The sequence below is a fragment of the Helianthus annuus genome, chromosome 3, assembly GCF_002127325.2.
Source record: "Helianthus annuus cultivar XRQ/B chromosome 3, HanXRQr2.0-SUNRISE, whole genome shotgun sequence".
Lineage (NCBI taxonomy): Eukaryota > Viridiplantae > Streptophyta > Magnoliopsida > Asterales > Asteraceae > Helianthus > Helianthus annuus.
Genome location: NC_035435.2, coordinates 145,050,786 through 145,074,554, shown reverse-complemented (window position 1 = coordinate 145,074,554; position 23,769 = coordinate 145,050,786). Strand labels below are relative to the sequence as shown.

The window sequence follows — 23,769 nt, the reverse complement described above, 5'->3', positions numbered from 1 at the left end:
TTATAAAATTGCAAATCAAGTACACAAGACTTGACCAATGATCATTTGCACTATTGATGTATATTAAATGTCTAAAACATTATATTCAAAAGGTTATATTATTAATGTTAGGCATTTTAAAAAAAGCATTCACATCAGCTCAGTTGTCAATCCCCATCCACTTCTCTCCCCTTCACTTACAACAATTTTCAAAAATATTAAAAAATAAATGTGGGGGAACAATATCTTCTCAAATATATACAGATGAACATTAACCTTTTCTTTCTCCACTACTCGCAACGACTTTGTAAAATATGAAAAATTCACTCACAAAGGTAAAACAATATCAAGAAAAAAAATAAAAAATGTCAAGTAAACGCACTCATTCCTACATCTGAACCAACATTTCCTTTAACCGGTTAATAATTGAAATGGTACAACCATTCATGTAACACATTACACAAACTGGTATGTTGGTTGCTTTAATATCTATGCATTTAATATAAAAGACACTTCAAATGCCATGAAGCGGTGTGGCTTTACATATAAAACGTATTTTAATATTGTTATATATAATACGTCATAATCGAGCACAATTGCTAATTGTGTGTGTGTATATATAATATATAAACGAAAGGGTATAACCCAAGTTGGTAATTGTATATAACTTTTTTAACCGACACGAATTTTAAACGAATAGTATAACCCGAGTTGTTATGGAAAAACATGGTCAAAATTTTTATATGACTACCGGGTGGAATCGCATCAAAGAAGACATGAAAATTCAAGATGAACATTATATTGTATTTGACATGATTTTCGAGTCAAAGTTTGATACGATACCTTTTAAAGGGACAGAAGCTTTGGTCTGTATTCCTGAACGACGTCTTGCACGTGTTAAAAAAGAAGTTAATGAAGAAGTTGCCGCTTAAGTTATTTAATATTTTTTTAGCTATGATATAACAAATATAAAACAACTTTGTTTATTACATTTTATAACTGTTTAATTTTACAGACATTGTAACATTGATTAATCTACCTTATTCATCATGTAATTTTCATTTATTAATATATATGTATATTTACCAGATAGTTAAAGCCATCTTATAAGTTATTACACTAGACATGCATCTTGAAGGGAAAATGTTGTTATCTTAATTCTTAAAAACGTGCAAAATATAATATTTGTTTGCATACAAACTAATACTCGAAATCAATGGGGGTAACATATTTGGGGAAGGACATGAAGCTGGTTGAATGGGCAGCTATACGAATCCAAACTGCCTTTTGAGGAATTCTGGTAAGTATATGATAGATTTCTGGAAAAATTTTCACAAAAGTAAATAGAGGTGGTGCCAATTTTGACCCATTTACCTATAGATGGGTCAATTTGGGTAGTGTTTAAAACTTTAATCGCAAATGTATCAAACAAAAAGTTTAGTGAAAATGGGATTAGTTTGGTCAAATGAGTCAAACAGGTTGAAAGTCGCTTGAAGTATTTTTAACCAATTAAATCATTTTATTTTAAGGGTTTAGATGCTTCTTATAATAATATTTAACACGTTCATTATTTGTGAAAAAACTTAAAAAGTGGTAGCTGGTCAACCTAACCCGTTTTAACCCATACTAAAATATGACCCATATTGGAATTTGTTGACTATGAAAGTCAAACCCATGGTAAATTGCTTAAAATTCAAGTAAACCGGGTTAAGACGCTACCCATATTAGACTTCGTTCTTGGGCAGGTTATGGAACACTTCTACATCTAATGCATCTTGATTTCTCAGTTGTTGTTTTATGTTGTCTTCTCATTGTTTTATGGTACTTTTTATCATTTCTCAATTTCATTTTTTATTATTAATGTGTAAATTAAATGAAGTATAGTGATATATTATGTGTTTCTATTTAAAAGATCCAAACCACTCTCACTTCTTTAAGAATGGAATTTGTTTTCACTGGGAGTTATACTAATTAATTGGTTAATTATTTACTGCAAGTGGTTGCTAAGGTCAAATGGATCTAACTAAATTAGACAATCATGATGAAGCCTCTCAACCAGGTAATTTCAAATGTGGGTTGAGCCAACCTGCAAATGCATTTTTTATTCATTTTGACCGAGGTGCGTTGTTTTGATAGTTTACAAGTGTCATTCATTATTTTTTGTTTACATTTTTACTTATATGAAGAGGTTTATTTGTATGCAGCCCATGTACTGTGTGTTTTAGAATCACCACTCTTCTTTCGGTTCTTGATTATAAATGTAGAATTGGTTTGTAATTCATGACTTCTTTAAGAATAACATAAGCATGTTCATTCGATTGTTCTATTAAGCTATCAATCGAAACGCGATTTTGTATGTTTCCATTCTTTAAATATAACTTTTTTCTACCTTTCATTTGTTCTTTAATAGGTTTTCGGTGATAGCTTAATCAAATTTTAGCCAAAAACCTAAATCAAAAAGCAAAAAGTAGCCTTCTCAATTTATCAATTTGGCATGAAAATCAATGATGTTGAAGATTGATTTGGTAAATCAAGTCTTTTTTTTTTAATTCTACAAGTTTGGTATTTGATATTTGATACTTTTTTATTGTCAAGTTTATAGTGTTTACATTTTGTTTCGAGACTACGTTTTACTTTTTTTTTTATTCTGTAAGTTTGGTATTTTGGGGCTTTTTTGAGAAATGGAAGATGCAAAAACGTGAATCTAAAAATTAATGAAAATGGTGACAAACAAAATAGTTAATTTTTAACCAGGAACTGACTAAATGAACCACTAAAAAGGGCCCATTAGTTTCATTATTCGAGGTGACTGCAGGTGGAGGTGTAGCGGCTACTGACGATGCTGGTGCTTAAAGACGAAGTCAAGCAATGGAAGTTTTCGTATCTATGAGTTGAGCTCTACTCGATGTCCTCATCAAGTATGTCTCAATCTTATTTCTACCGGTTTACATATGAATTGAGCAATTTGCTTACTATCTTATCTCAAATGGGTCAATTAAAAAAAAGGCTAGGGGGGATGGGTTGTATGGTGGTGTTAAATTTGAAATTCGAAAGTTACCAAATGTGTAATCTTTAATGCATACAACTTCCTACATCATTTTTTTTAACTAAAGCTTGGATATGGCAATTGATTGAACACGTGACAGAATCTTTCATTTTTATTAACTGTTTATGCTCTTTAATTTGCATTGTAGTACATAACTGATGGTTTGCTTCAGCGTGAAACATTGAAAGATGTTGATCTTGACAAATGTTGGTAAGTATTATCTAAGAGCGCAATTGATGGTGTGTGCAATATATAATTATTTATTTAATTTAATTTAACTTCTCTAATTTTTCATGCAATATTGCAGTGTTGTTGTGTTCGATGAAGCCCACGAAAGATGATTACGTACTGATGTGTTATTCGGGATCCTTAAAAAAGTGGTTGCAAGGCATCAAGACTTTAAGCTTATTGTTACTTCTGCCAACGCTCATAATTTTTCCAACTTCTTTGGTACGTAATTTCAATGTGCCTAAGTATTTATAGTTAAGAGAAAAAATATTATGTATAAGTGGCAAAACAACCTGGGTCAGTTTGGTTGTGTACCAATAGTGGATAGCTAATCAATATCATGGAGACTGGTCATTGATGTAACGATCATTTTTTGCAAGTGAAGGGTTTGAAAAAGGTCCGGAAAGTTAGGTCGCATCTGTTTAAGACATTAAAAACACTAAAGATTCGGTTGACCTCGTGCGGGACAGATTGTGATATTGTAAGGGAAACAATACGTTCGGATCATTTTCATAATGTTGCAAGACTAAAAGGGGTGGGAGAATATGTGAATTGTAGGAAAGGAATGTCGTGCCATATGCACCCGACCTCGGCTCTTTATGGGTTGAGGTACATGCCGGATTATGTGGTGAACCATGAGCTTATACCGACGACAAAAGAATACCTGCAATGTGTGACTTCTGTTGAGCCATAGTTGTTTGTTGAACTGGAACATACCAATGTGATTGATCCTCATGTCTTAATTTTTAAGAATATCCTCCATATTTTTGTGGTATGCATACCAATGTTTTTTTATTTTTTTGGATCACTCGAAGTTCAACTTCCTCATTGTTTATTATACATTTGAATATTTTTGTGTTGTTTGATTTACAAAAACTTTATTACAAAGAAAATTATAAATAATTATACCATTAATTATTCATATTCTTAGTCTTTAGGATAATAATAAACAAATTAATATTAAACTTCCCATAATTATTTTTTAATTTTGAAGACACTAACGTTTAATTAATATATCTAAGTCGTCACACATTATTCAGTTTTTAATATATATATATATATATATAGTTTTAATAAATTTAAATATCCGAACACATAAAATTTTCAATAATATTAAGAACTCACGAATTCGTTCATACTATCTCTCTCAAATGTGTTCATCAAGAACGTTTGAAAACATGTGTTTTTATTTTATTTATGACTTAATATGATTAATGCAAATTAAATTTTCCAACCGCGAGTATTCGCGGGTGATAACCTAGTTCCTTAATAAATGAAAAACTTTGAGGACACGTGTCATTCTCTGGTATTTTCTCACTGTTATTTTTTTCGTCTTTTTCTTCTATTATAATAATATTAAATTAGTTTCTTTTTTCAACTATTTATCCTATTAAATAATGATATTAAAATTAGAAGAATATCTATCTATACATTTAATAGATTTAACTGTGGGTAAGAATTATATAATTGACTAATTTCTTTCAATCACTGTCGTCTGTGAAACTTGAACTCAAAACTTCTCCCTCCCAAACTCAGGTGTTTTAAACGACTACTGTCCATGGTTTATTGATTTTACATTTTAATTGATTCTATTATTTTAAACAACTAGATTAATTGATGGTTTCAATTTTTATCTACAGATTTTTTAATTCAAAATTTTATTTTATTTAACAACTAAATTTTTTAATCATATTTTTATAAGTTCTACAATCTGAAAACGATTTCATAGCCATTTAGCATCCAATAAGAAAACGTTCAATCATATATTTACACTATCAAGGATCTAATATTTTCTTTGATTTGTTAAATCATGCTGTATCTTTTGTCATATTATTAAAGTAATTAGCTTCTTTTATTCCCATTGTTATTATGTCTGATTTTATTATTTACACATGTTAATATATGTTTTGTAGATATGGCAATCAACCCTTATCATATGAAGGGTCGATTTGGGTTATGTTTTATATCTACCGAGTAAACTAATTAAAAATAAAATAAAAATAGTATAAAATGAGAAGAACGATGATTTGACAGTCACCATAAGTTTAAATTTAATATAAATAAATATATTTGGATTGAAATATTATTATTAGAATAATATAAAGTTTTACTTCTATTTTTCTAAAGCGTAATGGATTAAAAACACAACTTTTAGTATTTAATCGTTATTTTTATCAATGTCTTTATAAATCGATTACAACTTTTAGTATTTAATCAAGTGCAGAGATAGAAAAAAATTGTAAAACGTTACATATTTTTAAATTTGTTGAGCACCTAAGAAGTATATTGATAGAAATAAAATGTTATCTAATTAAATTACGAGGGTAACTAACTGATATTTATTCCGAGTGGTTTGAGTAAAGAAACTTTTGGTGCATAACATTATACTTACTATTTGGTGGGTAATTTTAAGGTTTGATTAACACGATATGTTGTATGATAAAAGGGGGGGGGCATTGACTTCTGTTTTTTGTTAAGAACGAATTTAAAAGAGTAAAAATATGAATTACAAACTTGATAGATATGATAAGATTTGTTTATTTGACCCTTTTTATAAGGTCACTGGCATTTTATTTTTATAAAATTTAGAGGTTGAAGTAGGTTTTACTTTTATAAAACCGATATAGAAAAAAATAGCTGAGTTAGTGGTTGAATGAAAATTCATAAAAATTATATGACAAAACTATTAATATTTTTATAAGATTTGCATGTATATTCTGTTTTATATATATGTGACAAAATTAATTAAATAAAGAAATTAAAAAGAATTTAAGTAAATTGCCAAAATCGTCCTTGAGGTTTTATATTTGTCAATTTCATCCAAATATCCTTCAATTTAACAGAAAAAGTAAAACTAAGTTAGTGATTTGTATGAAAATAGCAAAATAAAGGTAAAGGGCTATTTGGCACAAAAAAATTATTTTGTATGAAACTGACAAACAGACCTAAACTTCAGGGGGACGATTGTGGCAATTTACTCTAAAATAATACAAAAAATATTTGCCCATACATCACACAGAAAATGATAAAAATTTGATTAGTAGTTATCAATTTCAAACTTGCTTTCAATTTAGAGAAAACTATGAAAATGCTATCTCGTGTGTATTGTCACTACTTAGTATTGATATGAAATTCTCTTTACCGTATAAAATAACATGAAAATTGATTAAGATGTTTAGTTAGAGAGCTAAACGAATGGACCTAATTAAAAATTTAAAATAGACCATAAAACTAACTATTTATATCGAAATATTGTGTAAATTAGATAAAATATAAATGGGTCTTAACATACAAAATATTCTTAAGTATAATGTAATTGCAAAATGTAAAAACAATCATAATTTTACACTAGTAGAGTAATTAAGTAATTTTTATAGAGTAATTACATAATTGCTCTACTAGTGTAAATCATAATTTTTTCTTAGATTTTGGGACTAATATATGTGCTTAATAAAATGAGAAAAAAAAATATTAAGTTATTTTATATGTTAAAACTCATCTATAGAATAACCTTACTCTTAAAGTATTACAATTCATAAATAATACATAAAAATAAAACGCACAAAATTATTTTTTTTAAAGCATTCTAACACGGGACACACATCCTTGATTCTCACTCCACCAGTTTAAAATAAACTAACTTGTTAAATTAGATTTAACATGTAATTTAGTGTTTCCTTAATAATTTGTTATATTTATTTGAAAAAAAATCTAAATATTTGTATTTTTTATTCACTTAAAGTTATATATAAGTTTTTACTAACATGTTTTGGTTATGGTCAAAGGAAAATGTTTTTAGTCTTGTAATATCTAAGTTTTTACTAAAATGTTTTGGTTATGGTCAAAGGAAAACGATTTTAGTCTTGTAATATCTAAAATCTACTTTATCTTATATAAAAATTTATAAGAAAAAATATCAAACAAGAATGAATGTTTTAAGTTATATTAAATATTAACAATGAGCATAAAAAATATCATTGTTTGTCAAAAATATATGACACGACTCCGTTTTTTTATAGAAAAAAGAGTAAACTTCCGTTTTGCTCTTTGTGGTTTGCTCACTTTAACGATTTTGCCCCAAACCTTTAAAAATAGTCATTTTCCTCCAATAGTTTGCTTTGGTTTTTCCATTTGTTCCATGCGAGGAGCAAAATGGAAAAACAGACAATTTGGATAGAGTTAGAGGTGTGGAGCAAAATGAAAATACCATAGCAAACTATTGTAGGAAAATGACTATTTTTAAAGGTTTGGGGGCAAAACCGTTAAAATGATCAAACCATAGGGAGCAAACGAAAGTTTACTCTAGAAAAAGTTATATATATATATATATATATATATATATATATATATTTATATATATATATATATATATATATATATAGAAAACTAATTAAAAAAGCCAAAAAAAACATACCATTTTTTTCATACAAATTTTCGCCACTTTTAGCATATAAAAAAAAATTTCAAATTTTTTTTTGTAGTGCACATGTGTAATACTACACGTGTAGTACACATACACATGTGTAGTATTATACATATGTAATACAAATTTTTTTTGAAAAAATTTTTTTTTATATAAAAAAACATGCGACTTTTTATAAAAAAAAATTGAAAAAAAAATTTTAGTTAGTTTTCGAGTTTTCACAATAAAAGTGGTTTTAGTTTGAACCATCCCCTATATATGAGCTAGGTTAACGTACAAGAGCCCTTATTCTAAATTACGTACGCAATCATCTCAGCCGTCAGATTTTCATCCCACATTGAAATCGCATGTTGGTTTTTTTTAACAATTTCGCATGTTGGTTTTTTAACATGCGATTTCATCAAAAATTACCACATGCGGAATTGTTACAAAAATCCAACATGCGATTTCATCAAAATTATCACATGCGAAATTGTTACAAAAAAACATGTGATTATCACATGCGATTTCATCTATGCTATTTTATAACATGCGATTTCACATCGTGTACGTAACGTACGTTAAGCCATTTTGTACAATACACTTTTCTATATATATATCTATATATATAATAAAGCAAACCATTGGGGGACACATGTCACCCAATGGTGCAAGCCAACTCAGCAAGCCATGTCAGCATCTATGTGGCACACCTCATAGTTAAGGATTGAACCAAGGCTTCTCATTTATGCTTAAACCTTCTCTCTCCTCTCAAAACCCTAAATCGGACTCTCTCTCTTTTTCCTCTCTGAACGTAGACGGCGAACACATGAACTTTAATCGATCCAATAATTTTGTTCAAGACTCATCGGATTTGAAGTCAGAGCGTATGCGGTACTATCTAATTATAGTATTTCATGATTGATTATATGTTTTGATATGGATAATTTTGCAGGAAATCACATCGCCGGGGATCAAATCGGTGATTTAGTGAAGAGGTATAACCAATCTTTTTAGGTAACTTTCTTCATCGATGGTATTCATGCTTCATTCCGACAACCCCATCAGTTACATAAGATTTAGTTTTCTTTGATTCGATTTTTGGATTCAATGGTTTTGTTAGATTGTTCGTTTGTGAGTAGTTGATGTTACTGATTGTCATAGCAGATTAGGGTTTTAATTCATTTGTACAGTTTTTTTTTATGGTCTCTAATAGTCGATTCTGATGTTTGGGTTTTTTTTTTTGTGTTTTAGGTTTTTAAATTCGTTGTTCATGTATTGTTATTTGTTGATGTTACTGTTGTTGGTAGCCGATTAAGTGTTTAATTCCTGTGTACAGTTTCTTTTATTTAGAATCTGTAATAGTGTATTTCGATTTTGATCATTTGTTGGTTTTAGAAACGGTTGATTTTATGATTTTTGAATTGAGTTTGTTTAGATGTAAGCATGCCCTTCTTACTTACCTGCCTGAAGTGTGTGTTATAAAAAAAGAACCAATTGATGACTTAATTTAAGTGTCTGTTGAATAGGTGCGTAATGCGGTTGCTGCGCCTGTATTTGAACAGAGTGTTGATGACGAAGTACCGGTTACTTTTGTTTTTGACAGCGTTTATGTAAGTTTTTATTATTTAGGTTTTCATAATATTAATGTATGTTTTGTAAATCCAGTTGAAGTCATTAGTTGTATGAAAACCAGATTTAATGCTAGCTATTATTTAATCTTATATTCTGATTTGTAGAGTTTGAAGAATAAGTGGGCACAAACTCATGGATTGGATCGAAAGATGGATTTGACCATCAAGGACATTGCTGGTCAAACTTGGAATGTGGCTGTTGGTAAGGAGTTCTCACAATGCTGTCTGCGATTCAATGTTACCGGTATGTGATAGTTTGTTAGGGACAAAACGGTCCGGTATTTGGTTCTTCGTTTCAGATGGTTTTTGTTAAAAGTAAAGCTATGTTGCTTTATAACTGAGTTGGTGAAGGTACATGGTATTATTTGGTAGTATTTTTTTTTTTTTTTCATACACTGTTCATCGTTAGAATACATTTAGTGGTATGTTTTTGGTGTGGTTGTTACGTAGATCTGATGTCATGGTAGAAGTTGGTGATACTTTTTTTGGGCCTTTTATATTTGATGCCGAAGTACTTAGTTTTGAATGCTTATATGACTAGACTGTGTTTATGTTTTTTTTTCTACATGTTTTTTATTAGTATCCTAATTTTAGTGTAATCAACATTTTTTTTTGAAATTTTATGTTTCTTAGTTTGATAATTAAGAAAATTATTGATCATATTAAACTTCATTAATGTAATTTGTTTGAAAAAATGGTTTATGCCGCCACTTTTCAAAAAGAAAATAAAGTTTCGTATGATTTTGTTTTCTATTTTAATTTTGTAACCCACGATATATATTTTAAAAAAAACGGCCACATTCTATAGGATTACCTATATTTAGGTTGAATTTATGATGTTTCCTTTTTTACACGCATATATAAGGTTAAGAATACTTTCCATTTAAAATTTTTTTATAAAAATAAAAAAAAGGTTGGTTATTGAAATTAAAAGTTTTGGAATTAGAATATTTTTTTTATATTTGTGTTTGAAATTCTAAATTATATTTGGCCGTTTTATTTAAGTTTTTAATGATGGAAAGTAAGAATCATTTTTTAATATTTTCTATTGAAGTTTTGTAAACCATTACAATCATGCCATATTTAATTAATCAATTAACTTGAATAAATAAATTTCTAAATCTTTAAGATGATTTGTAGTTTTTTTTAGAAATGTAAACCCATTTCTAAAAATAAAAAATGTCTTTAATTTCGGGCAAGATTTTGTTTTCTAATAATTTTTTTAACTTTACAAAAATAAGTAAACTAAATTTGTATATATATATTTAGTTAATACATTCATTTGATTTCATTACGAATTATTTTCTAACATCAATCATATCATTTCTGCTCAAATATCATACAAATGGATGAAAATAATGTTACTTTCTTAAACAATCTTGATTGGAGATCCAAGTTGTTTACCATCAAAATCAAGGTGTTAAGACTTTGGATTCGTGTGAATCCAAAAAGAGAAGGAGAAATCGTTGGTACTGAAATGGTGGTCATGGATGAGCAGGTTGGTTTGAATGTCATTTGATTTTTAAAATGTAGCTTATTTTTTATTTTTTATATATACTTATCAAATTTTTTCTGTTTTTATTAGGGTACCAGGATGCAGGCAACTGTTTGGAGCAAGTTTATGAAAAAACATGAAATTTTGCTTAATGAAAACGAGTCTTATTACATTTATAAATCTCAACTTTCTGTCATTAAGTCAAATTTCAAACACTTTGATAAGGAACATGCTATTAGCTTAAACTTTGATACATCTATTAAAAAGTGTGAGAACTTTGATGGAAGTTTATATGGTATTCGGTTAGCCTCTTTTGAGTCCATTAAAGGCGGTGAAGTCGATGTCAAATATCGAGTTGGTTTGTACTTCATCTTATATACCAACAATATTATAAATTAAGAAATATATAAATATAGATTAATTTTTAATTATTTTTTTGTTCTGATTACATTATTTATTTATCAATTTTTTTTTCAGATTTTATTGGATATGTAGATGAGTGGTCTGAACCAGAGATGACCAAAACGAAGATGGGAAAAGATAGCAAATACATGAACTTGCAATTGCTGGATGAAGAGTCTGTTAATTAAATTATAAATTCAGTTTATTTTAACTGTAGTGTCAAGTATCTTTTTTATTTCATGATATCATCTGATATGTTTATTTTGTATTTATGTAGGGGTATCAAGTTAAACTGCACTTTATGGGATGAGTATTGCGATGAGATGTTTGGTTATATTCAGAGTCATAAAGAAGAAGTTCATGTTGTTCTGCTTGTGCAGTTTGGTAGTTTCAACAAGTATAAAGGTATTAAATCATTAAATACTTTTTTAATTTTATAAAATTTTTATATCATTTACGAAGTTGAATATCCTAATATCTGATATTAATTTTTTGACACAGGGAAGACGACGCTATCTAATGCTTTCCATATAACAAGGCTGTTTATCAATGCTGACATAGAGGAGATTCGTTCATTTAGAACAAAGTAAACAATTTCTAAAATAATATGAACTACTTATTGATGTTGTTAAATTTTTTTGCTTCCATTATTGTAATCAGGTTTGTTGAGAAGATATGTAAAACATCTTCTAATGGTCAGAAATCAATTGGTTCATCTGGAAGTATAAGCGTTGCAGATGACTTTTTAGTGAAGCATCCGTTTTCCTATTTTCGTGATATTACGCTCTTGGATAAGGTTTGTGTCTACTTTTTAATATTTTAAATAAATATATTACACAAAATTTGTTTCAAAAATTCATTTTTATAACTCTAATGTCTTACATATAATTTCAGCCTTGTGAGGTCATAGTTCTTGGTACGATCATGGGTGTGGATGATAAAGATGATTGGTACTACCTTGGTTGTGAGGAGTGCACTCGGAAGGTTGAGACAACTATGGTCATTGAGGATGCTGAAGACGGTGCTGAAGAACCGAAGTTTAAACAAGTTTTAGTTTGCTCAAATCAAGATTGTCCTAAGGAGGTTGTGGCTGCGACGCCGATATAAGTTACTAATATTATTTGTAATTCATATTCATATATAGTATAATTTGCAACAACATTAGGCATTTGGTTGTTGTACCATGTGCATATTTGGTGTTTTATGCTATTTGTTATTGTAACTTTGTGGTGCTTTAGGGGATGTACATCATGCTTGATGTTTTATAATTACTCAATACTAATAATTTACAATATTATTAGGCTCATAGGTATTGTAACTTATGCTTTGTGGGTTTTTTTAAAAAAATGATTTTTTACTTTTAACCCAAAATTATTTGATTTTTTTTACTTTTAACCTAAAACTATATGATTCTTTTTTTACTTTTAACCCCAAAATTTTCATCTTTTGCAATTTAATCTAACAATTTTTTTTTACTTTCAACTTTGGTCCTCTATACTTTTCATTTTTCGCAAAATTTTCGTGTTACGTTCCGTTCTAAATTTTGCGAGTTAAAACGCCGTAACGTGCGCGCGTGGTTAAATGTTTTTACGTCGTCTATGTTTTCCCTTTTGACAAGTTCATCGTAACGCTCGAGTCCTAGATCGACTTAGTTATTCTTTTATATGTTTTACGTTTCAGTTTAATTTCTTCGCATTAACACGCCGCAACTTCAGTGTTTGTGGTTGCTGGCAGTAGTGTGACATTAGTGTTCGCCCCCGCCGCAACGCGGGGGTGCTTAATTATATTATATTTATGATTACTTTATTTTACTTTAGGAATGTAAAATGTATTTATTTTGTGAATCACTTTTTGTGCATTTAGTTTTAGGATTCCAATAAGAGTACAAGATTATGCAGTTATTGCCTCTTTGACTTTGTTCGACCGTGAAGCTAGAAAAATGTTGGGTATGACAGCAATTCAATTGCTTGAGAAGTGTAAAGTGGATCAGGTAACTTATTTCACATCACTACTTTCTTTAAATTTGTATACAAGTTACATATTATTAATGTTTAAATCTTATTTCTATGTTATTTTCAATAAATTTTGATTCATGTATATTAGGCATCTTTGGAAGAGAAAACCATTCCCTATCAGTTTAAATCTTTGAATGATAAGAAGTTTGCCTTCAAGATTCAAATTAGTCAATTCAATATTGACAACCATATTGATGGTTATGTTGTTCATAAGTTGGTGAATGATGCAGCAATCATTGAGTCCTTGGAGAGCCGAATTCCAGCTGATCAGGTTAACAATTACAAACCTTTGAATTAAAGTTATGTTATGAGATTTATTAGTTTTGTTGTGCCTAGCCTTATTATTTTTTGAATTGTAGGGTGTGGACGAGGCGGCTGCTGATGTTTCACTTAGTGATATGTCAACTGGAAACCCTTTTGCTCTAAAGGTATGTATTTTAAGTTAATGTTACAAAATACCAAATGTTTTAAACATTTTATATACTTTCTAATTTTGAACATATTATTCAGGATGCTGTGGATTCTATTGGTGATAGCTTCACACCCGATTGCACATCTAAAGATTGTTCTAAAACTTCGTCTTCGGAATTGAAACGTAACCTTGCTAACGTGTATGAAGTTGAAGAAAGCACATCTCTATCATCAACAAAGGTTAAAAAGGCTAGTGTCTCGGATGTTCAGGTTGATGATGAAACGATTTTGCTGGTTCCAAAGTTGGAGAAGTAGTTCATGGTTGAAGTAGTTTTAAGAAAAACAATTTATTTTTTTCCGAATATTGCTGCTTGGGTTTCGTTTGCGTGTTTGAGTGGTTTCGATTGTTTTGTCGTGGTTGGTTTGTTTGTTTGATTTTGGATTTTAAACATATGGTTGTTTGGTTTTTCATTTGATGCATGGGTTGTTGGTTATTTATTTGAGAAATATGATTGGTTTTTTAGTTGAGACATATGGTTTGTTTGGAATGTTTTCTATTACTTATACTTCTTTAAACTTTACCTTTTGATACTTTATATTTTGTTTAGAAAGTATAATTTTTAAAAGTATTTATAATTTTTTTAAATACTTAAACTGTAAATAAAAATTTTATTAACCGGTTTTATGTAAATAAATTTGTTGTAATCAATGTGTAATTACTATCATTATGTAATTACTATAATCATTATGTAACTACTATATATAAAATTATATAGTAAACCTCCACTTTTTTTAAATTTATCAAAAGATAATAATTTGTATGAATTTGTTTCCTTTTATAAATTTTATAACCGACAATTTATAATTTTTTTAAAAAAAATCAGCCATTAAATTTTAGAATATTTACCTCCATTTAATTTTAATGGTACTTTGTTTCCTTTTTTACATTTAGAACCGAATTTTTTTTTTTTAAAATTTATAGTTTCCATTTTTATGATCACTTCCAATACTATAAGAACCTCTACTCTTATTTATAATACACACTCAATGTTTTATACTAAATGTTGTACAAGTCTAATCAGAAAACTCTCTCCCCACATTCATCTTTTTTGAAGTTTTGACGTTTGGTCATTTCTCATACATGTAAGTTTTATCTTTTTACATTATACTTGTATGTTTATATTGTTCTAAGTCATTTTAATACATTGGTATGTTATATATGATACAATTTTAGGATATGCCGAAGCGTGCAAAACGTCAACCTTTACCTTCATTTCCACTTCCTATTGGTGTTGAACCTTCCAATAGTATGTACTTTATTTTTAAATTTGTGTACAAATACAATAAAAAATAATATATTAGGTAACTATGTTAAGTAATGTTAATTTTACTTAAAATTTTGTAGGTGCTGTTGGTAGAAGACCTTTGTCTAACATTACGAATTGTAATGTTTGCAATTTTTTAGAAATGGATTGATTGTTTTTTTATAAATACTTAAAAAAGTACTATATGCATTTTATTCTTCAGTTGATCCTAATCAAGTTGAGCATCAAGACTATGCTGAACGTAGAAAGTTAAGGAAATTGTATTTGGACAATAAAAGAAGAAATGCAAATAATAAATCGTCCACTTCACAAAACCCCATTCGTTCATCCAACGTTTCATCATCCGATACAAATGTTTGCCATGTCGTAACACCGATTCGTTCAGCCTCTTATATCAATAACATGAATGGACGTATTTTGCCAACCACATCTTTAACAAATTCCTACGTGGCATGTAAGTCAGTTTTGTGTTTCTTTACTATGATTATGTGTTTATTTTTTTATTTTTAAATCAAAAATTATGTAATACATAAACATATTTGATTGGTACATTGGAGTTTATTTGTCGCAGTTCAAGCTCGAAGAACTCCATTGACTAATATAACAAATGGTAAATTTTTTTATTTTTGTACACATGAATATAATTTTTCATTTTAAATTTGTTTAACATTACAAATGGTAAATTGTTTGTTTTTTATAAAGGAATTCGTTTGGTAATGTATAATTTGATAATTTATGGATATCTATTTTTTTCAGTTTCTTATAATGATGTTGAGAATAAAAAAATCAGCTGAACGAAGAAGATTAAAGAAACTACATGAAGATAATAAGAGACATAATGTGACCAACAAGTTAAACACAACAGAAAACGTAATTCGATCATCCAATGTTTTTTCATCCGATACAAATGATTGCCGTGTTGTAACACCAATTCCTTCATCATCTTATATCAATACTATTGATCGGCGTATCTTGCCAACCACACCTTTAACAAATCCGTACGAGGCATATACATCAGGTTGGTGTTATTTACTTACATATTTAAATTATATTTATTATGATTATGAGTTTTTCTTAAATAAAAAATTATGTAATACATAAACATGTTTCATACGGTGACTTATACTTTTTTTGTTGTAGTTGAAGCTGAAAGAAGTCCATTGGTTAATATTACAAACGGTACATTCTATAATTTTTTACATATGCATACGTTTTTTCATTTATAATTTGTGTAACATTACAAATGGTAAAGTCTTTGGTTTTTTATACAAAAATACAAATTTTATTGTATAATTTGATATTATACGGATATCCATATTTTTTTTTCAGTTGCTATTAATGATCTTGAGCATCAACAATCAGCTGAACGAAGAAAATATAGGAAATTACGTTTGGATAATAAGAGAAATAATTTGAGTAACCAATCTTCTATTTCAAAAGATGTTACTCGGTCATTCAATGTTTCTGCATCCCATACAAATGAATGCCGGATCGTAACACCAATGCGTTCATTCTCTTATATCAATACCTTCGATCCACGTTTTGATTCAACCACACCTTTAACAAATCTGTCTGAAGCATCTACTTCAGGTTGGTGTTATGTATTTATGTTTTTAACATTTCTTTTTTTTTATTTTTATTTTGACATCTATATTTTTTTTGTTGGTTTCAACATATAGGTGTAAATAGGAAACAAAGAGGTAAACAAAGGTTTTCTACTAATCAGGGTAGAAACGTATATCCTATTCCAATGCTTGATTTATCTTCTGACGATCATATTATTCCTCAACAATTAGTTGAAGATCCATACAAAGGAGTTTCTAACAGTAAGTACCTTACACACTCACTACTTTAAGTTCCACTTGAAGAACGTCATTATATTAATTTCATAACGAATAACACAAAATGATATATTTTTTATGCTCAATAATAGATTATTTGGATCATGGTGATCAAGTAGTTGTATGCGACATATGTAATGCTAAGTTGTGGAAAGTTGAGGTCGGAAAAGGAAAGCTTTACTCAGGAAGAACAACTTATATGCTTTGTTGTGCTTATGGAAAAGTACATCTTCCTAATTTTAAAGAGACGTGTCTGGAATATCAAAGTCTTTTTAAGAGTTTAGACGAAAGGAGCAAGCATTTCTTACTGAATATTCGTCGTTTTAATTCTATGTTTTCGTTCACTTCAATGGGTGGTAAAGTTGATTCGAAAATCAATAGAGGAAATGCTCCGTATGTATACCGAATTAGTGGCGAGAATTATCATACACTGGGAAGCCTTCTTCCTAAAGAAGGTGGTGAACCAAAGTTTGCGCAGCTTTACATATACGACACAGATAATGAAGTCTGTAATCACAAAACCGTATTTAGGTATTTCTGGAAACCATTTATTTATTAATTTTTTTATTTATTTTTGGTTGTATGTTATATAAACTTTTAGTTATACTTTTGCTTTTTTCTTACAATTGCTTTGCAGTAACTCAAACAAACCAGCTTCCGCAACTTCTAATATGCTTGACACTGAACTGATAGAGTACCTTAAGGTGATTTTAGATTCAAATAATGAGCTGGTGAAAACATATAGACGTGTACGAGATCGGTTTGTTGATAATCCTCAAGTTGACTTAAAATTAAGGCTTAAGGCAAATAGGTCTAAAGATGGTCGTACATACAACCTACCGACGTCGTCCGAAGTTGCTGCGCTTATTGTTGGAAACATTGAGGAAGCTCTTGATAATCGTGATGTAGTTGTTGAGTCAAAGAAAGATGGTCTACAACGTATTAGCGAGCTTCATCCTTCTTATCTCGCGCTTCAGTATCCATTGCTTTTCCCCTTTGGTGAAGATGGTTACCGGATTAATATTCTTCATAGAGAAGGAAGGGCATCAACGAAGTAGAAAGAGTCAAAATGTACAATGAGAGAGTATTTTGCTTACCATGTTCAAGATAGAGTGAATCATTTCTCTTTGATTCTTAATGCCCGAAGACTTTTGCAACAGTTCTTGGTTGACGTATATACGATGATTGAAAGTGAACGATTACTATTCATACGTATGCAGCAAAAAAAACTGAGATCTGAGACATATGATAACCTTAAAAAGCTTCAACAAAATGGTAATCCAGATATGTCAAACGTTGGAACACGCGTACTACTACCGTCTTGGTTTACCGGTGGATCGCGTTATATGAGGGAGAATTATTATGATGCGATGGCCATTTGCAAATGGTTTGGCTACCCTGATTTTTTCATTACGATCACTTGCAATCCTAAATGGCTGGGGATTAAAAGATTTCTAAAGGACACGAAGATTAATCCCGAGGATAGGCCGGATATTTTATGCCGATTGTTCAAAATTAAGCTTGACGCAATCATGAAAGACTTGCGAGAGAAATCTTTATTCGGCAATGCATCGGCAGGTAAGGATCCATATAAATCGGTTACTTTATTATAATATTTTTTGGTATGCTACGTTCATAACCGTAACTTCAAAATAAGTATTTTAATATTAACTATCCTATTGCAGTTGCTATAGAGTTTCAGAAACGAGGGCTACCGCATGCGCATATCTGTCTGTTCTTACATGACGAAAGTAAGCTTCCTTCGGTTGAGCATGTTGACAACTTCATTTCTGCCGAGATACCTGACAAAAACTTAGAACCAGATCTATATACTCTTGTCAGCGAGTATATGATTCACGGACCTTGTGGTGTTGCAAAACCAAATTGTCCGTGTATGGTCGACGGTAAATGTTCGAAGAAATTTCCTAAGAAGTTCTGTGATAAGACTTCTCTAGATTCTAATGGTTATCCGGTATATAGAAGAGCCGATTCAGGTGTTTTTGTTGAGAAATCTGGTATTCAGCTTGATAACAGAAGTGTGGTTCCGTATAGCAAAACCCTATTGAGACGTTATCAAGCACACATTAACGTCAAATGGTGTAACCAGGCTGCGTCTATTAAGTATTTGTTTAAATACATTAACAAAGGACCAGATAGGGCTGAATTTGGTTTTGTACCAAATGGTGATGAAGGTCAGCTTGAAGATGGAAAAGATGAAATCAAAGAGTATTACGATTGTAGATATTTCTCGGCGTGCGAAGCTTCATGGCGCATATTTGCATTTGATGTTCATTATCGTTATCCATCTGTAATCAGGCTTCCGTTTCATCTACCTGATAAACAAAACGTTATATACGGCCCTGATGACGAAGTTGATAGTGTTCTAGAAAAACGTTCTGTTTCTTCTACGATGTTTTTGGGGTGGATGGAAAAGAACGAAAAAGATCTGTTGGCGCGCAGCCTTACTTACGTTGAGTTCCCAACTAAATTTGTTTGGAAGAAGGATGAAAGGATATGGGATAAACGCATAATAGGCAAAACCATTGGTCGTATTCATTGTGTGAATCCTTCTATGGGCGAGTCATACTTTTTAAGAATTCTTCTTAATAAGGTAGTAGGTCCTAAGTCTTTTGAAGACATTCGTACTGTAAATGGACAAGTCTTCCCAACATTTAGAGATGCGTGCTACGCTAGAGGCCTTTTAGACGACGACAAGGAGTATATAGAAGCTATCAAAGAGGCGTACTACACAGGTTCTGGTTACTATCTTCGTAATCTGTTTGCTACAATGTTGGCGTCTAATACCTTATCAAAGCCTGAACATGTTTGGGAAAACACATGGGAGTACCTTGCGGATGGTATTTTATACAATCGGCAAAAGCTTTTGAGGATCGAAGGTACGCAAATTGTTATGTAATATTTTTGTCAGTTATATTTTACACGTTAGTTTTAATTAATTTCATTTTTTATTTACAAGAATTTTAATAATTTATTTACATAAATTTAATAGGTTTATCTCTTCCAGAAGAACAAATAAGGAACCTAACGTTGTTGGAAATTGAGCGTTACTTATTACGTAGCAACTCAAGTTTAAGTCGGTTTCCGTCTATGCCTCAACCCGACAGTGAATCAATATATTCAGCAGACAACCGTTTAATTGCTGATGAGCTTAGGTACGATGTAAGCGCTATTGCAATTGAATTTGATAATAATTTAAGCAGCCTAACCGATGAGCAGCGTTTAGTGTTTGATGAGATAATTGAAGCAGTTAATAGTAATGCTGGTTGTTTGTTCTTCGTATATGGCTACGAAGGTACTGGTAAGACGTTTCTTTGGAAGACATTATCTACATCCATTAGATGTAAAGGCGATATTGTACTAAATGTTGCATCAAGTGGAATCGCATCTCTGTTGTTACCTGGTGGGCGTACTGCACATTCAAGGTTTCATATACCTCTAAATTTAATAGAAACCTCGATGTGTTTTATTAAACCCGATGATGACGTTGCTGATTTACTGAAGAAAACAAAATTGATCATTTGGGATGAAGCACCGATGAATCATAAACATGCGTTTGAAGCACTTGACCGAACAATGAAAGATATCTTCAAATGTGAGATGACATTTGGTGGAAAAGTTATGGTCTTCGGTGGTGACTTTAGACAAATACTTCCAGTTGTACCAAATGGCAGTAGGCGAGATATCGTTAATGCTTCAATCACGTCGTCGTATATTTGGAGTAGTTGCAAGGTCCTTACGTTAACCAAAAACATGAGGTTAACTGTAGGAGCGAACGCATCTGATATAGAGGAGATTAAAGGTTTTGCGGATTGGTTGCTTGACTTGGGCGAGGGAAAGATCGGTGACAGTGATGATTGTGAGGTGGCTATAGATATTCCTGAAGATTTGTTAATCAAGTGTTCCGAGGATCCTATGTCAGATCTGATCGAAATTTATATCCTTCACTTCTTCAACTGTACAAAGATAAAGATTATTTTGCTGAAAGAGCTATTCTGGCACCAACAAACGAGGTTGTTCAAGAAATAAATGAAAAATTGCTTGATTCGTTTCCTGGCGATGAAGTGGAGTATCTGAGTTCTGATAGTATTTGTCAAACCGATCAAGGAAAGAATGAAGCAAATGCGACACTATATTCTCCCGATGTTCTAAATGGTTTAAAAATTTCTGGTCTGCCTAATCATCGATTAGTCCTTAAAGTTGGTGTACCTGTAATGTTGCTTCGTAATATCGATCAACAAAATGGTTTGTGCAACGGTACAAGACTACGGATTACTAAACTTTATAAACATGTTATAGAGGCGGAGATTATATCCGGAGGAAATATAGGGACCAGAACGTTTATTCCACGAATTAGTTTAGCACCGTCGGATAAAAGAATTCCTATCAAGTTTCAACGACGACAATACCCTATAAATGTATGTTTTGCAATGACTATAAATAAAAGTCAAGGACAATCTCTATCGATTGTTGGATTGTATTTGAAATATCCAGTTTTCTCTCATGGTCAGCTTTATGTTGTGTTATCAAGAGTTAAAAGCAGAGGCGGTGTGAAGTTGCTTATACTAGACAAAGATGGGAATGTAACGAGTAAAACAACAAATGTAGTCTACAAGGAAGTTTTTTCCGAAATTTGAATTGTTTTTTGTTTTTTTTTCTTCCAATGTATGCGTATGTACAAAGTATTATATTTCAAAGGAAATAATATGGTTTTGGATGAAGCCGCACATCGCGCGGGCATTAACCTAATATATATATATATATATATATATATATATATATATATATATATATATATATATATATATATATCAAAACAATTACAATGGTATATCTTTTATTATATATTTATATTTATATATATATTGAAAAAATATATATTGAAAGTGTATTATACAATTTTGCTTAACGTACGCTGCATACGCTGTGAAAATATAAAATGCGTGATTATGTTCAAGCGTGATTATGGTTTTCAACATGCGTGATTAGGGTTTTTGAGATTTATAACTTGCATAATTTCATCTCGTACACATCGTACGTTAAGAAATATTGTACGTTAACCAACCCATATATATATATATAGGGGGAAGTTCATTTGAGAAGAAAATTAAATTGAGAAGAAAAAGAACAAAGGGTACAATTATAAAACATTAAATAGTTTTTCTTTCATCTCATTTATTATTATTTTTGACTAATTAATTAGTCATAAAGACTATCATCCTCCACACTAAGGCTACACGGTATGGGGGCGTCCCCACACCGTCGAGGTCCGGCGCCGCAGCAAACACCGTGCCCCCCCCCCGGTCGCGGCTTCCCCGTCCGAATCTCGCCGTTGGCGACGTTCCAAAAATGTGGGCCCCATTCCGAATTTGACCGTTAAAAACAAAGAAAATTAATTATTTTTCAACGGCTATTTTTTTAATCCTCCCCCATTTCACTTCCATTTTTATAAATACTCACCTCTTTTACTCATTTTTTTTACAACTTTTCACCCACTACAATCTCACATCTCTCTCACATTTTATAACCCTCTTCCCTTTTTATAAAAACTCATCTATTTTTTTACCCGCTACCACCCCATCTCTCGCTAAAAAATTATATTGGCTTCACCCATTTCTTCCATTTCTTCAATTTCTTCTATGTCTTCATCGTCTTCGTCTGCGTGGTATTAATCATCTTCGAAAGAGGATGCTATTATGCACAACATGATTATGAACGCGGCTCAGGTGTTCATGGCGTCTGATGAAGGGTCGTCCCAACGGCTAACTAGACGAGCAAAATATAACCGAGACCAAGAAGGTATTTTACTTTTTTTTCCTTATGTTTTATATAGATTTGAAAATGTATTTTATAATTAATTTCATTTATGTTTCGTTTTAAATTTATAGCCGGCCACGATAAACTAGTAGCCGATTATTTTGCCGACGAACCCGTGTACCCAGCCGAGATTTTTCGACGTCGGTTCCGCATGAGTCGTCCACTGTTTTTACGTATTGCAGGCGACATGGCCAGTCTGATCCGTTTTTTACATTGCAAAACGACGCTAGGGGCAAAGGGGTTTCAGTAATTTACAAAAATGTACGTCGGCCATTCGCCAACTTGCGTACGGTTACGCACCCGATGCATTAGACGAGTATATTAGGATGTCTGAAAGAACCGCACGTCGATGTTTGCACAAGTTTTGCCAATGGGTTGTCAAATTGTATAGCAAGCGATACCTGCGGAAACTGAACGCAAACGACGTTCAAAAATTATATCAAGCACACGAACAGAGACATGGTTTCCCAGGAATGCTCGGGAGCATTGATTGCATGCACTGGCAGTGGCAGAACTGCCCAGTTGCATAGCAAGGTCAGTATACTAGGGGAGATCATGGACATCCGACTATTATTCTAGAGGCTGTTGCGTCACAGGATCTCTGGATATGGCATGCTTTTTTTGGTCTACCTGGTTCGCTCAATGACCTTAACATCATATACCAGTCACAGATATTTGAGGATGTAGTGGCGGGTACAGGTCTAGACACAAGCTTTACGGTTTCAGGGGTGGAATACAGGCGAGGTTACTACCTAACCGATGGGATATACCCAACGTACTCGACAATCGTTAAAACTATCCCGCACCCGACAGACGAGAAAAGAAAAAAGTTTGCGAAGTTTCAAGAGGGTGCGAGAAAAGATATTGAACGGGCTTTTGGTGTTCTACAAAAAAAATGGCACATCATTTCACATCCAGCACGTTCGCAAACACCAAAGAGGTTACGACACATTATGTACGCTTGTATCATCCTTCATAACATGATCATTGAAGACGAAGGGAGAGCGATATGCGAGTACGACGAAAACGCGTCTACTGGAAATTCTGTTCCAGTTAGTGAGGAACAACAAGATTTGAACGCCTTCGCTCTACGTAATGAGTACACACATCATAACCTACACTACAAGAAATTTGGTGTTTTACCAACACAAAGTAT

General features: G+C 31.2%; 2 protein-coding genes across 2 annotated transcripts; both read left to right on the top strand.

Moving 5' to 3' along the window:
• The first annotated feature begins 11,124 nt into the window (after nt 1–11,124).
• On the top strand, nt 11,125–17,836 carry LOC110901443. Its single transcript, XM_035988203.1, has 19 exons — nt 11,125–11,146; nt 11,262–11,361; nt 11,464–11,591; nt 11,688–11,772; nt 11,847–11,982; nt 12,081–12,223; nt 13,050–13,176; nt 13,290–13,472; nt 13,561–13,629; nt 13,712–13,906; nt 14,847–14,919; nt 15,018–15,056; nt 15,140–15,291; nt 15,694–15,955; nt 16,078–16,116; nt 16,267–16,527; nt 16,617–16,763; nt 16,871–17,309; nt 17,416–17,836. The coding sequence occupies exons 1-19, from the start codon at nt 11,125–11,127 to the stop codon at nt 17,834–17,836; spliced, it is 3,021 nt and encodes a 1,006-aa protein (XP_035844096.1).
• Nucleotides 17,837–17,854: 18 nt separating this feature from the next.
• On the top strand, nt 17,855–21,433 carry LOC110901442. Its single transcript, XM_022148271.1, has 4 exons — nt 17,855–18,356; nt 18,464–19,675; nt 19,789–20,686; nt 20,785–21,433. The coding sequence occupies exons 1-4, from the start codon at nt 17,855–17,857 to the stop codon at nt 21,431–21,433; spliced, it is 3,261 nt and encodes a 1,086-aa protein (XP_022003963.1).
• Nucleotides 21,434–23,769: the final 2,336 nt, after the last annotated feature.

Bases quoted from the DNA above. Each gene is read 5' to 3' on its own strand.
- LOC110901443 (XM_035988203.1), top strand. From the start codon at position 11,125: ATGTCAAATATCGAGTTGGTTT. The intron at 11,147-11,261 runs GTACTTCATCTT...TTTTTTTTTCAG, and splicing joins GTCAAATATCGAGTTGGTTT to ATTTTATTGGATATGTAGAT. The intron at 13,177-13,289 runs GTAACTTATTTC...CATGTATATTAG, and splicing joins AGAAGTGTAAAGTGGATCAG to GCATCTTTGGAAGAGAAAAC.
- LOC110901442 (XM_022148271.1), top strand. From the start codon at position 17,855: ATGAGAGAGTATTTTGCTTACCATGTTCAAGATAGAGTGAATCATTTC. The intron at 18,357-18,463 runs GTAAGGATCCAT...ATCCTATTGCAG, and splicing joins ATTCGGCAATGCATCGGCAG to TTGCTATAGAGTTTCAGAAA. The intron at 19,676-19,788 runs GTACGCAAATTG...TAAATTTAATAG, and splicing joins AAAGCTTTTGAGGATCGAAG to GTTTATCTCTTCCAGAAGAA.